The sequence below is a fragment of the Macadamia integrifolia genome, unplaced genomic scaffold (genome assembly GCF_013358625.1).
Source record: "Macadamia integrifolia cultivar HAES 741 unplaced genomic scaffold, SCU_Mint_v3 scaffold1374, whole genome shotgun sequence".
In the NCBI taxonomy this organism is placed as follows: domain Eukaryota; kingdom Viridiplantae; phylum Streptophyta; class Magnoliopsida; order Proteales; family Proteaceae; genus Macadamia; species Macadamia integrifolia.
Genome location: NW_024868181.1, coordinates 17,573 through 33,378, shown reverse-complemented (window position 1 = coordinate 33,378; position 15,806 = coordinate 17,573). Strand labels below are relative to the sequence as shown.

General features: G+C 40.1%; 1 protein-coding gene across 2 annotated transcripts in view; it reads left to right on the top strand.

The window, feature by feature from the left end:
- The window catches only part of LOC122063599 (ribose-phosphate pyrophosphokinase 4-like), a 30,226-nt gene extending 14,670 nt beyond the window's left edge, over positions 1-15,556 (top strand). For both annotated transcript variants that reach the window (XM_042627301.1, XM_042627302.1), the window contains 5 exons: positions 7,762-7,857; positions 8,073-8,141; positions 8,218-8,346; positions 15,001-15,100; positions 15,196-15,556. In XM_042627301.1, coding sequence (XP_042483235.1) covers positions 8,139-8,141; positions 8,218-8,346; positions 15,001-15,100; positions 15,196-15,329 — 366 coding nt within the window. In that variant the 5' untranslated portion in view covers positions 7,762-7,857; positions 8,073-8,138 and the 3' untranslated portion in view covers positions 15,330-15,556. The remainder of the gene's footprint in view (positions 1-7,761; positions 7,858-8,072; positions 8,142-8,217; positions 8,347-15,000; positions 15,101-15,195) is intronic.
- Positions 15,557-15,806: the final 250 nt, after the last annotated feature.

Below are 15,806 nucleotides of genomic sequence, written 5' to 3'. Positions count from 1 at the left end.
CCAAGGTTGAGATTATTCAACCAATGCATCTCTTCTATTATGACTTTCAATTTGATAGGGAAAGCTTTATAGAATTCAAGTTAATGATCCTTTAACTGACCATCAAAGAGAAGAAATCAGAAATATATAGAAAGGTGATCGGAGAGACTCGGCATGGTAGGTCACCTTTTTGAAAGTTGTGGATAGAAAGGAATTTTAGATAGTGGGTCACACTCGAAGTTTAGGAGTCATACTCAAGGATTAAAGTATCGGTATCGGTCATCGTATCGATCGGTCAAAATTAAGATACGTATCGGAGGGTATCGTATCATATCGGAGATACGCGAAAGATATGCACATAAATGGATAGGGAACATATTTTTACACACTTTTACAAAAAAAAAAAATAGTTAAAAAAAACTATATATAACATGTAGAATGCATAAATACTTAAGTAGAAGGTATTATATTGATAGACAAATATATTGAGTTAAAAATGTTCAAAATGATGAGGTTTGAGTTTCTTACAGTTTTTTCTTTCCTCATTGCCATTGCCACTGTGATGAGTGTCGTGGTGGTTCAAATCCTTGGCTAGGACCTTCTTCTTCAATAGGAGCAACTACGATGATATTCTGCACTTGTCGAATATAGGCACAATATTTACCCCAGTCGAAATATTTATGGTAGTGGGTCTCCCATTCATTGTAGAAAAATTAAATTTTTTTTATAGAAGTTGTAGATTAAATGTTTTTAAAGAACATATAAAAAATCAACAAAGTGTGGATCAATATATTTGAGTAGATCTGAGAAATAAAAAAAAAAAATTTGAAACCCTCACTTTTTTAGGGAAAAAATGTGGGTTTCATTTGAAATCATGTATTTAGTAATTATAAGTTATGACATTATTTTTAAGAGTTGAATGAACTAAATTTTCTAAAAATAAAAATTTTTGGGGATTTTTTTAAAAATTAATTTCGGAATAAAAAAATTAAAAAAAAATATTTTTTTGAGAAAAATAAAAAATTTCCATGGAAGTTGTAGAACACTTGTTTTTACATAACATATAAAAAATCTAGAAAATTGTTGGTGAGAGTGTGAAGTGTTTGTTTCAAACAATAAAAAATTCACGCTTAAGTAGCCGTATCGTACCGATACAGTACGATACGGCTCGATATTGCACGATACCTTCGATACGTATTGTTTTTACATAACATATAAAAAATCTAGAAAATTGTTGGTGAGAGTGTGAAGTGTTTGTTTCAAACAATAAAAAATTCACGCTTAAGTAGCCGTATCGTACCGATACAGTACGATACGGCTCGATATTGCACGATACCTTCGATACGTACCGACACTCTCAGGAATTTTCAGATTTTCAAAAGTTCGTATCATAGAGTATCGTACGTATCGGTACCGATACGGTACGACACGATACGATACGTACGAAACGCCGATACACAAAAAGAGGCCCAAAATTCCCCGTAGCGTATCGGTATGTATCGTGCCGATGCCTACCGATACAGCACGATACGCATCGATACTTAAAACCATGGTTGAAGCTTCTCACCGCAAGAATGAGGTCATCCCGAATGATATTCCAGCAGGAGGAGAAGAATTCTATGTTGAAGCCATCAGGGCCCAGGGCTTTATTGGCTTTGTGGGAGAGGATGGCCGATAAGTATTCATCATCAGAAGGGACGGATTGGAGGAGGGGAAGGAGTTCATTAGGGACGAACTTATTAAGGAGATTGGGGGGGATGGGGGAGGGAGGGGAGCTGAAGATTCTTTGGAAATGAGAAATAGCCTCAGTTTTAATGAGGTCGGGGGAGTGGAGTTCATTTCTAGAGGAGGAAATGAGCATGGGGATGGTGTTGGCATTATTTCTGGCTTTAAGGGAGCGATGGAAATAAGCCAAATTGGAGTCTCCAAGCTCAAGCCATTTGATGAGGGCTTTTTGGTGGAGAAAGCGCTCCTCTTGCTCGAGGAGTAAGGAAAGATCAGAAGCAGCCACTTTTTATTCCTCAAGCAGGGCAGGGTTGAGGATATCCTGCTGGAGCCTGGATTGAATGGAGAGAAGCCTTTCCCGACCGATGGCCACATTAGAGGAGATGTTCCCAAAGGTGGAGGCATTCTAAAGTTTGAGGGTGGCTTTGACATTCTTGAGTTTTTTGGCAAAAGCAAGGAGGGGGAGAGAGAGTCGAAGATGGGGAACAGTAAATGAGTTGGTGGAAATCCGGGTGAGAGATCCACATATCAAAGAATTTAAAAGGTTTGGGCCCGAACGAGCGGAAAGGGAGGACATGGAGGGAGATGGGGCTATGATCAGAGATCCTAGGGAGGTTAAAGCAAGCATGGGAGGAAGGGTAGGAGTCCAGCTATGGTTCATTAACGAGGGCTCTGTCAAGCTTGCAAGTCACCCGGTGGGAACCAACTCTTCTATTATGCCAGGTGAATTTGGCACCCGACCATCTGAGGTCCATGAGATTGAGATCGTCAATGCAGTCTTTGAAGGATACAACAGCCTGAGGATCAATGTGGTTACCTCCGTGCTTTATATGGAGCGGATGACATTGAAGTCTCCAACAATCCCCCAAGGCCTAGAGCTAGAGGAGGGAGGGAGACAAGGAGAGAAGGTCAGTCCAAAGGGGCAGCCTAAGGGAGGCTCTATTGTGAGCATAGACCATAAAAAGCAAGTAGATGAAAGGGCTGGAGTGATGGGAGATGAAGATGTGAATGAATTGGGAAGAAGAGGAGAGATAGGTAATGTTCAGGGAGGAAGGGTCCCAAAGGATCCAAATCCTCCCATTGGAACTATGAAGATAGTTGGATTTAAAGGACCAGTGAGGGGCAATTGAGGAAGCAATACGAGAGGCATTGGCCTTAAGGACACGGGTTTCTAATAAACAACAGAGGTTGGGCTGGGAGGAGTGGAAAAGGGAACGGATCTTAGCCTGTTTAGCTGAGGAGTTAAGGCCATGAACATTCCAAATTGTCCAAGGGATCATTTGGAACTAGGGGTGGAGGGCAACAAACGTTTGGTGGAGCAGCGGGGGGTCTTGCAGGTGGATCAACGGCTGTAACCAATGAGACGGGAGGTTTTAAAGGTGGAAGAGGATTTTTTGGTATATTTCTTGCGGGTGGTGGGGGAGGATAGAGCAGGGAGGAGAGGGTCGGGTAGGGGGTTTAGGAATTATGGTAGGCAGGGTTACATCAGTGTTCCTAATAAGGACCTCATCCAAAGAGTGAGCTAGAGGGGCAGAGCAGGATCCATGTGTCATCAGAGAACCAGGGCTGTGATGGTTTCCTTAAGTATTGAGAATATTGCAGAGATGCAGTTGTTCGGCATCATACTGAATTCCAGATGTATCATTATGAGCAGAGCTATGATCCAGGGGGACAATTTGAGCAGAGCTACAGTCTAGAGGAACCATTCTAGAGGAAACAATCTGATCAGTAGTGGCCTGGAGCTCAAACTTAGGCATAGAGGCAGTAACAGGGTCTTCCGAGTTGTCATGGAGCGGAGGACCTTACAAGGTTAGACGATGGGTGGAGGAGGGGTGGCAACAGAGATCGTAACATCAGAGGGAGACGTAGCCGCAGTTGATTGACAAGACTGGAGCTATGTCTGGGGTGGCAGTGTTGGTGGAGCGAGGTCGGCCGACAGTGTAGGGCACTGGATTGGTGGCGGTAGATCGACAAGTTGTTGAGGGCGTTGGAAAGACGGTAGCAGAGAACATCGATGGCGGTAGCAAGGGATTCAAAGGGAGCGCATGGCTTGCGGCAGAGATCAACCCAGAGGTGGAGGAGTCGGGCGAAGAAGAAAGGATTGTCGGGTCGAGAGATGGGTAGTGATGGTTGGAAGATTTGGGTTGGTTGATGGAATGGGTGGGTCGGGTTAGAAGATGGGTAGAGGTTACTTGGGTACAATGGGTGATCCATTGGAAATTTGGAAAACTTGTTCAATAATTAAACCGGGAGGAATTGGTTCAATGGCATAAACACCAATTCGGGGGTGGCCGGTTTAGGATTAGAAGGGTAAAGAGGATTTGAGAGATTTGGACTGGCATTGGGAACTTTCGCTGAAGATACGACAGAAGGAAGGGGAAGTAGAGGAGGAAGGGGAGATCTGGGGATGGGGGCCAAGGGTTCAGAGAGAACAGACGACTCGGCCTGACAAACCGAAGGGGGAGACATCGAAATGGAAACTTGAGGAATAGGATCTTCAGTGATGTGGGCTGGCAGAGGTTGTAGGGGGGCAACCTCCATTACCTTTGCCTGTTTGATCTAGCAGGCAAAGGTGATGGAGATGGACCATCGGTTGTTGAAGCCAAGGACTTTTCCGGCGGAGGATCATTGGTCGTAAGAGCGGCAGTGCCCGAGGGAGGAACAAAATGATCCTTAGAATTATTTTTCCTTTTCTTATTTCTTCTGGAGACATGATCTTTGAAAGGTGCTTCCCGGGAGGCATCACCGGAGATAGTATTAGGCTCAGGGTGCTCTTGTTCACTAAGGGGGTAGGGATGTTCGGGTTCTTCTCACAATGAACTGTTTGGTGCCCGAAGCATTTACAGAGAGAACATATAGGGGGCACCCAATCGTACTTGATTTTCTGGGCAAAAGAGTGACCTTCACCATCAGTGATCGTGACCGAATGCAGAAGAGGCTGCTCGGCTTTGATTTCAACACAGATCCTTGCGTAGGAAAGATGATCCATCAGCTTGGTTCTCTTATCAGAGTGAAGAGGTTTCCCAATGAGAGAGCCCACCAGGCTTAGACCTTTGACACAAAAAATGGAGGGGCAAATTAGGGAGAACCACCCACAGAGGTATGGATGTGGGTTCAGTTTTGTTAAAGGAGGTATGCTCATTCCAATTCCTTAGGAAGATTGGCTTCTTCCCTACGAACCAAGGTCCTCCATCAATGGCGATGGATTTGTCAGCTTCGGCATCAAATTTGAAAATGAATGTGTCATTTTGGAGGCGGGGGAGTGGTTGGTTTAGGAGGGGGAGGTAACGGCAGAACACTAGGAGCGAGGAGGGAGGGATGGGTTCGATGGAGAGGGATAGGAGGAGAAGGAAAGGTTCTGGTTGAGGCAAGGCTGAGGGTGATCATTTGGGAGGAGAGCTTCCGGCTATAAGAGGAGGTCGGCAACGGCAGGAGCCGTGGGAGGGGGAAGGGCCATAGGAGGTTACGGCATGGTCGAAGGGGGAGGGGTCAGGAATTGGTCAATTTGCTCTATGTCACATTCTTTATTTATGGTTGACCCCAGATATCTAAAATAGTCACTCTTTGGTATCGATCTCTCTCACTCGATTTTCACTGTTTCATTGTCCTACATAGAGTGGCAAAAGTTATATATCATGTAATCTGTCTTCGATCTACTAATCTTAAAACCTCTTGTTTCCAAGTTTGATCTCTATAGCTCCAACTTAGCGTTAATCCCTTCTTATAAAGTTTCATCCACTAAAACGATGTCATCCGCAAAGATCATACACCAGGGGACCTCATTTAGAATGCTCTTGAATAACTCATCCATGGTAAGTGCAAACAAATAGGGGCTTAAGGCCGATCCTTGATGTAACCCAATTGTAATTGGGATTTCCTTGCCTTGACCTCCTACAGATCTCACACTAGTCATTACGTCCTTGTACATGTCCTTAATTATATCCACATATGTAGTAGACACCTCTCTCTTTACTAGGACATGCCAGATTAAATCTTTAGGAACTGTCATATTCTTTTTCTAGGTCAATAAAGACTATGTGGAGATCCTTCTTGTGGGCTCGATAACTTTCCATGAGCCTCCTCAGGAGATAGATAGCCTCTGTCGTGGATCTACTTGGCATAAACCAAATTGGTTTTCCGAGATCTTAGTTTTTCTTCTCAAGTGGGGCTTCAATAACCTTCTCCCGTAGTTTCATACTATGACTCATTAGTTTTTTGTTTCTATGGTTATTGCAGCTCTGAATGTCCCCTTTTATTTGTGTAGACCTGGACTACAATGCTTCTCCTCTAATCATTTGATATCTTCCTAGTGTTCAAAATCCTGTTAAACAACAAGTTTAACCAGACAACCCCACATCACAATGCATGGATGCCTCTAGGCAGAATAGAATTTCCAATATGCTATTACATGAAATAGAAAGTCTGCTTACTAAAAGGAAAACTCAGAAATGGAAACTCCTAATTTGTAACTAAGCATGGGTACAAAAATAGAAACTAAGAACTACAATCACAATATAGAAGCTAGATAGGATCTTCTCTTAGACACAATCCAGCAGCCTATCTCTTATGAAACCTTCTCCAAGGGCCTATGGGTCCCACAATTTTTCAAATCTTCAAAATGTTGTGCTGGACACTATCCCCAAAGGATCTTCTAGGCCCATGCAATCTTCCAAATCTTCAAGATGATGTACTATGTTTATCTCAAAAAAATCTGCTAAAACATGCCTGGTTGCAGGCCATATTATGGGCAGACAATATAATCAAAACATGGGATTAGTAGAAACCAGATATGGATCAGAATATGGACTAGTTTTGCTAAACTGTGGGGGCCAGTTGGGCTGGTTCTTTCTCCTTTAATGCTGGATTTGTATTGCATAAAAAATAACCCAAAGTTTTGTGAACCTTGTATCCTGTTGACTGCCTGCATCAAATCCTACCATCTCCTGCACCTACATCAATAATGCAGCATGCCAACACTTTGGTTTTTTTCTGTCGGCAGTTATTGTTCTCTTCCGTAAATTACACCATGTTTTCTGTATTTGCATAGAAATGCATTCTCTTGACTATCTATATTTTCAAATTGCTTGTCTGCCTGCCCTTTAATTCTTTTTCTAGTGTGTGATGCTTTAATTTCAGTTGATATTTTCCTTTTGATTATTAGATATCCATAAATTTTATGAATGTGAGGGAGGACATTCACAAAAGGTGGTTCACTTATTTACACTGTCGCTGTTATGATCATGAAATCCCAGCTTTTGAAGTATTTCTACATAACAAGTATTCCAAGGTCTACATAACAAGTATTTTTGTCATCGTTGCCGAATGAGTGTCTCCCCTTCCACCAAATGTACTCAAGGGATTCATAAGTCCAAAAAATTTTCTTCCTGGTGTCTTAAATTTGAACTTTGTGATCTTTTAATATACTCTTCTTTTTCTGTCTAAGACACTGAACCCTTGATGATTGGATATGGAAACAATCAGCTCCTTTGTTGTTGCAGCAAATGGCTGATCCATTTAAATTATGATATATGAGCATTTTATCCTTTGTAGTTGCGGACAAATTTTCTGTGATGTTGGGGCAAGTTCTCGACACTTTATTCTTTTTAGTTGTATAAGAATTGATGTTGCCAGTAAGGAAGAATGATTTGATTCAGATTTATGGAGCTAAAAGAGCTAGGGGCAGGCCTAAAATGACCATAGGCGAAGTGGTTAGGAATGATATGCATGGTCTCGGTCTAGTCCCAAGCATGACCTTGGATAGAACCTATTGGAGGGCAAGGATCCATATAGCTGACCCATTTAGCTGAGTTCTTCTGACTTGTTGGGCTGTACCTCTTTCCTCTTACTCTCTTCTCCTTTCTTTTTCTTTCTTTTCTCATCTTTTCATCTCTTCCTTCACCCAATTCTTTTTTGACTTTTTCCTTATTTTATTTTTTATGGATCCATGTAGCCGACCCCATTAAGTTGGAATAAGGCTGAGTTTGTTGTTGTTGTTGAGTACTCCTAACCGTGTATACTTGTTCCTGATTGCAGAATTTTCTTCCTTGATTTCTACAGGAAAGATTTTATTTTGGGGATCATGTTCTGCCTTGTTTTGAAACTGGAATCCCTTTGTTGAAATGATGTCTTCATGAGCTCCCTGATGCTGATAAGGTAGAATTTGGACCTCTCGAAATAGTCCATAATTTTTTTCTCATGTTGAATATTGTCATCCTTCCAAAGGCTGTTCATTTTAGTAATACAATCAGCATCTTTGTATGGTGGGACTGTCAAAGCAATTGGTTGCTACGATTGGAAAGTTTGTCTTGAAGTAGCCTTTCGAATGGTTATGTTTTTGTCCATGACCTTTAACACCCTGTATCTTCCAGATCTGCATTGCATTTCCAGATGATGGAGCATGGAAGCGATTTCACAAGCAGTTGCTACACTTTCCCATGGTTAGATTCAGTTGCTTGATGATATTCATTATTGAGAATGTTTTAACCTTGGATCTTTAATGGTGTCAAATGACAGGTTGTGTGCACAAAGGTTCGTGAAGGTGATAAGAGGATAGTTCGGCTCAAGGAGGGAAATCCAGCTGGTCATCATGTAGTTATTGTTGATGATTTAGTGCAGTCAGGGGGGACCCTTATCGAGTGCCAGGTATTTGTTATCTAATAAAGCCCTTCCTGTTCTGTCACTTAAAAGGGTAAATCCTTTGCGCAAAGTACTTCTCTTTCTAGTTTTGCATAATATTTCCATGTGTTCAATGCATCTCTGTATACTCAAACCTTTTGGTGAGGACTAACTTCAACCTTCACTTAGAACTAAAACCAGCTTTCATTAAAGAGCTTTAAATTTGCAGCCTCTTTTATCTATGTTACCTCCAATTTCTTGCACGGAGTTGGGTGGTGTAAACAATATTAGAAGAAGAAGAAGAAAAAGAGAAGAGGGAGAAAGAGAATCGATGGATATGTAACCCTGTTGGGAGTTACAACTTAATGTTATAACTCCCACTTCATTCAATATATAATAACCTAGAGATAACGAAGGGCATAACTAGAAGAAATAAACAAATAAACGAAAGAAGACCAAACTGCCCCTCACTCATCTCAGTATTAGCACTACAGATTTTGATTTACCCTCCCCCTTAAGCTGGAGCATTGATGTTAATCATCCCAGCCAGCTTGTCGCAAATATAATCCACTCTAATACTGCCCAAAGACTTTGTAAACAAATCAGCAAGTTGCTTCCCTGGAAGAACATGACGAGGAGAAATAAGTCCTTATTGCAACTTCTATCGAACAAAGTGACAGTCTACTTCGATGTGTTTCGTACTTTCGTTCTTTCATGAAACATAGGATTCAAAGCAATATGGATAGCAACTTGATTATCACACCAAAATTGCATAGGAGAATCATCTGTAAATCCAATTTCAGCCCAATAACTGTTTCACCCACATTAGTTTACATGTAACATGTGTTATAGTCCGATATTCTGATTCTGCACTAAATTGAGCCACAACTATTTGTTTCTTGCTCTTCCATGGCATAAGATTTCCTCCAACAACTGTGCAATAACTTGTAGTTGACCTCCTGTCGACAGGAGACCTAGCCTATTCAGCATCTGAAAAGCCCTCAATCCATCCATATCCGTGATCAGAGTAAAGCAGACCGCGTCCAGGATCCTTCCCGAGGTACCACAAAATACGTATAATAGCCTCCCAATGAGACATCTAAGGAGAAGACAAAAATTGACTCACCACACTAACAGGAAAAGCAATACCAGGTTGAGTCATTGTCAGATAGTTTAGCTTCCCAACAAGTCTTCGATACTTCTTAGGATCCCCAAGAACATCACCATAATCAAGTGTAAGCTTGAAATTGAGATCCATAAGAGTATCTAAGGGTTTAGAACTCAATATTTTTGGAAGAAGATTAATATTATATTTCGTTGTGAAAGAGAAATTCTTTTCCTTGACTTGAGCCACTTCCACACCCAATAAATATTTCAACCTCCCCAAATCTTTAGTTTGAAATTTCTGTTGTAAATGCATCTTTAACTTCTCAATTCCCGACGAATCATCTCCTATAATAACAATATCATCCACATATACAACAAGAAATATCAGTCTTGCGACAGATTGCCCAAATAATATAGGAAAATGATCACTATCACACGTTTCAACCCAAACTTCAAGGCCACTTCGGTTAATCGACCAAACCATGCCCGAGGCGACTGTTTCAGCCCATACAAAGACTTTTTGAGTTTAGACACCATACCACACTCCCCTTTGCAAAAAACCCAGGCGGTTGCTCCTTATGAATCTCCTCATGGAGATCACCATGTAAGAAGGCATTTTAACATCTAATTGAAATAAGGGCCAATGATGGGTAGCAACAAGAGAGATCAAAATGTGAACAGAAGTAAGTTTAGCCACAGGGGAAACATTATCTAAGTAATCAACTCCAAACACCTGGGCATAGAATTTGGCCACAATTCTGGCCTTCAAACATGCCAACGAACCATTTGGATTTACTTTCACCACATAAACCCGGCAACAACCACTAGCTGATTTCCTTGAGGATCACGGGACAAGGTCCCATGTCTGATTTTCCTCCAATGCCAACAGTTCCTCAGTCATAGCAGCCCGCCGACCAGGATGAGATAGGGCCTCTGCAATAGACTTAGAAATAGGATGACTCTCAACAGTATTTAAACAAGCATGGAAAGTAGAAGACAAACTAGAATATGACACAAAGTTAGAGATAGGATGTTGGGTACAACCTTGAACACCCTTTCGCAAAGCAATCGGTAGATCAAGATCAGAAGAAGCAATAGAAGAAGAATTACCTACTGCAGGACTAACAGACGAAAGAGGCAAGGCAGAGGCAAATGAGGTAGGGGCTAAACCTTACTGAGGGTGATGCTGGTACACAATAATGGGTTGTGGCTGCAGAGGTGATGAAAAAACCTGAGGAACTTGAGGAGCAAAAGACTGAATATATAAAGAAATATCATCATTCAACTCAGAAGCAACAAAAAAAGGGTCAGAATAAGGAGCGGAGTCAAAAGGAAACATCAGCTATAACAAAATACCTGTGCTGCTTAAAAGAATAAGAACAATGACCCTTTTGAGTACAAGAATAGCCAACAAACATACATTTAAGATCTTTCAGATCTAACTTGGAAACATCTGGACGATGGTCACGAATAAAGCACACTACCAAAGACACGTGGTGGTAAAACAAATATATGTGTAGAAGGAAAAAACAAAGAATGGGGGATACCACCATGTAAGACAGAAGAAGACATGCGGTTAACACAATCAAAACAGTATCAGCCCAAAAACTTTTGGGCACCTTCATTTAAAAAAGAAAAAGAAAAAGAGATCGTATGACCTCCATTAAGTGTCTATTATTCCTTTCAACCGCACCATTTTACTGTGGGTTTTTGGCACAGGATGACTGATGTCGATGCTATGATGAACCATAAAAGTAGTAAAGGGATAAAAAACGTTCCTTAGCATTATGTGCACTGGAGTATTAAACTGAGTTTGAATCTTGTACACAAAATGCATAAAAAATGGAGAACATCTCGGATGGTTTTTCATTAAACAAATCTAGGTACTCTAGAATAGTCATCAACAAATGTAACAAAATAACAAAATCCCAACTTAAAAACGACTGGATAAGGACTCTAAACATCTGAATGAACTAAAGAGAAAGGTTGGTCAGACCGTTTATTGACTCTAAGGGGATAGCTTACATGGTGAAGCTTCCCAAACTGACATGACTCATAATTTTAAACTAGAAATAGATTGAAATCAAGAATCTAAAAGTTTCAATTTGTCCAGTGAAGGTTGACCTGAACGATAATGGATTTGGTGAGGTGATGCCACACTCAAACACGCCGTAGATGAAGTGTCCTCGAGTAGATGTAGCCCCCTGATTCACGACCTTTACCAATCGTCCTCTTCGTCGTAAGGTCCTGAAAGACACCAGAATCAGAGAAAAAGGTCACAGAACAATTATGGGTTTTGACGAACTTATTAACAGACAAAAGATTAAAAGGAAATCCAATTAAATAAAGAACAGAATATAAGGATAAAGAAGTGGTGGCATGAACAGTGCCTGTACCTGTAACCCTAGATAAAGAACCATCAACTAAGGTAAACTAGAGGACAAATATGAAAAGAAGAAAATATACTTCAGACCCTAGTCATATGATCCGATGCACCTGAATCAATGGTCTAGGGGTGGGAAGCAGTCGAAAGACATGCAGTGGCATTACCTGTCTGAACAAATGTAGTAGTAGAAGGCTGGGATGATTGAGAAATCTGAAACTGAGTAAAGCGTGCATAATCTTCAACAAACATCTTCACTGTCTTACCCTTAGACTACGTAGATAATGTAGCAGCAGAATCAGTAGTAGCAGAATTGGAAAATTGTTGTTGAGATGGTTTGCCATAAAGTTTTCAATAAAAGTGTTGGATATGTCCTGGATAATCACAATGGTGACAAGTCTTCACCGAACCAGAAGTATCTGAATTAGTTTGAGTGCCAGAATTAGGGGCTTTATTAGGACTAGCCCCACGACCACGACCACAACCACCACTACTACCATTACCTGTCCCACTATTGGGCTTACAGTTAGGTGTAAAAGAAGCCAAAGCTGAATTATCAACAAGGGTGTAATCATGTGGATTCTCATGAGAGATTCGTAGAACCTGTGAAAAAGTGTCTGAAAGTGTGGCTACCTTGTCACCACCTAGAATATGAGAGTGAACGGAGTCAAACTCCTTCCCAAGACCACCCAAAAATCCTATGAGAGCAAGCTGCTATCACTAATTTTGCATTTGTTGCACATCAGAAGTAATAGGAAATAGGGAATTCAGCTCCATATACATCCTCTTAAAGTCGGCAAAATACTGAGTTAAGGAACGACCTTTTTGATCAGCTCTGTATAACCCCTAAGATTATCATATATGCGGGAAAGGTTGTTCTGTTCGGGGTATAGAACATTCATATATTACCATAACTCCTTAACAATATCAATATGGGTAACTAAGTCAACAATCTGGTTCTTCATAGAATTCAGCATCTGTCTCAAAATTCTTGCATCAATCGTATCCCATAATGTGTGAGCAGCGGGTTCAGTCTTTGTGATCTTGTTGATCACGACCAGTTAACACCATCCTAACAATCTTTTTCCATTGTTGAAAATTGGTAATTCCCTCTAATATCTTCTTAGTAATACGGTCAAGAGGATGAGGAAACAGCCTGAGTAGTAATATTCTTTGGTTGTTCAGATATTCTTCACCAAATCAGAAAATAGAGACTTGTATCAATGATTCAGAGAGAAGGCTCACCCTGACAAAAATCGATACCCTGCAAAACCCTAACAAAAAACCGATTTTTCCAGAAAACCCTGACAAAACCTTGAAAAATGCTACCCACAAAGAGAGAAATCTGAAACTCCAGTCGCAATCTTCACTTCATAAATCAACCAACATCAAAGAGAGACCTAGTTCTTAATTTGAAACATGAACTAGTCTCTAAACAATCCCATATAACAGCATAGGATGTTGCACACTTTCAAACAAAATCCGAAAGAAACCTCAAAGATGATCAGAGATAAATCAATCAATAATGTTTAAAGCCTTGAAAGAGAGGAGAGCAAGATAGCTGGAGATTTTCAGCAGTACCTAAGGATCTTGCTCTGAGACGATGTAAACAATATTAGGAGAAGAAAAAGAGAATAGGGAGGAAAAGGAAATCGATGGATGTGTGACCTTGTTGGGAGTTACGACTTAATGTTAATAGCTCCCACTTCATTCAATAAATAATAACCTAGATATAGCAAAGGAAATAACTGGAAGAAATAAATAGAAAACAAAAGGAGACAAAACTGCCCCTCACCCATCTCGGCTAATACCGAGATCCTATAGATCTCGATTTACAGGTGGGATTACAACTCTACATAATAAATTTAAGGAATTGAGTTCCCTGTTTGGATGCATAGCGTACACTAGCACCTCCATGTGTCCATCTCTCTCTTCCCTCTTATGAAATTACATATCTGCCCCTGCACCTATTATCGGAGGAGAGAGACGCACAGGGAGGTGCAAGTATATGCTATGCAGTCATGCAGCATTCTTTTCCCCCTAAATTTAAATTGACCTTCCAGAACCTGAATTCTAACATGGTAATTTAAGCACGGGCATTGCTATTAACTTAAAAAAAAGTTTCGATATTTAGTGGTGTTTGAGAGAGCCTGAGAAGGAAAAGAAATCAATTTGGAGAGATTCCTTTTAGATACAACTCATACAAGTTATGTTTTTTCATGTTTCAAGTTGGTCTCTTATTGCAACAATTGTTCTTTATCTTTAAAGCTTCATCTTATTTAAATTATTTAGTTTTTTGTTATATTTGAAAGCTCACCATCTGTTCAGGGGGTTACTTGTGGCTTTTTTTTTTTCCTTTTGTTAACCAAGGTGTCCGGGTTACTTGAGGCTTGAGAGCCTGCAACCTTCTCAAATGAGTCAATGTGAAAATCATTTAGACAAATAAACAAATAGAAGAATACCAAAAGATAAGTACATAAGATAATGTTGGCACCCAAAATTTTAGGTTTTCTCTTCAATCACCTGGTAGGGATTATTGAAGGAGTGGGAAATGGATCAACCTTCTAGATATAAGAAGAGATTCCAAAGAAGCTTTCAAGAACTTCTTTATCAAATGGTCCATACTCAAATAATGGAATCTGAAGTCCATAGGGTTTTAGTTGTCTGATGGAAGTAAAGTAAATCACATTTAATTGCTCTAGTAAACCTGTCTAGACATTTGCAGGATGTGAGGTTTTGGGACATTGGACCCAATGAGAGCTACAATGGATTAATAGGTTTGCCTAAGTTATTGGCATCATCAATTGGGAGACATTTCTGAGCAGAGTTTTGTCTAGGAATACCCAGCATAGTAAACCTTCCAGCTTGTAGATTTGGCTGTTGTCTAATTTGATTGTTTATCAAAAGTTTACAACTTTGAAACCATTTCTTTCTGGTTGAATATATATATATCTATATTTGATTTGGGAATTGTCAATTTTAATTTGAATTGATTCTGCACTGTTTCTAAAACAGTTAAATCATCTAGTTTCTAGTCCAGCAGTAGAGCTTTTACACAATGGCATGTTGTAGCTGGACTGCACTAATTAAGTACTACTGAAGCTTCAATGTGGTTTTAACTTTATATTAGTTTGGCCTAGCAGTGACACAACTGATAGTTGCATTTATGTTCACATTTGTTGCATAATTAGAGAGTTTTGGCTGCTCATGGTGCTGCAAAGGTTAGTGCTTATGTCACCCATGCTGTGTTTCCCAAGCGGTCATTTGAGCGCTTCACTCATAAGAATGAGGGTACGTAGGCATACCTTCTCATATGTGCCCTTCTTTTCAAGTCATCTGGTTTCTGGTTTCTGATTTCTGATTTCCTATGCAATCCTTGCTTTCAGAGGCCTCAGAGACAGTATTTACCTACTTTTGGATCACCGATTCTTGCCCTCTTACTGTGAAGGCCGTAGCAAATAGGGCACCTTTTGAAGTTTTGAGTCTTGCAAGATCCATTGCAGATTCCCTTCAAATCTAAACTGAATGTAGAAGGGGCTGTTTAGTAGTGGTTGAAATTGATCTGATGTTAACTTTTACGGAGATTAGGAGGCAAATATTGTTCATCTTTCAGGGACACATCAGACAGCCATTACTACTTTTTGGTTATATGATCAGTTGTCCACGATCATTTTGACATGATTGTTATTTATCACTGTTATATCTCAAACTAAATAGATAATTGTTTCAGTTGAATCTTTTTTTCAAGTTACATGTTCTTGTCTGCTAAAATTTCACCCGAAACTTTTCTTCTTACCTGGAAACAAATGGAGCTTTGGAAAGTTATGCTTTATTTATTTGTTTCTCATATGGTCATGATTTGCTTTGAAATAAAAAAAGGGTATTATTCATGTCTTTTCTAGCTTAAAAAAGAATCTAGTTTCCTTTTAGATTTTTTTTTTATCAACAGAAGTGGTATACAAATGGGACTGCTGCAGGGCAATGATTTTTTTTCCCT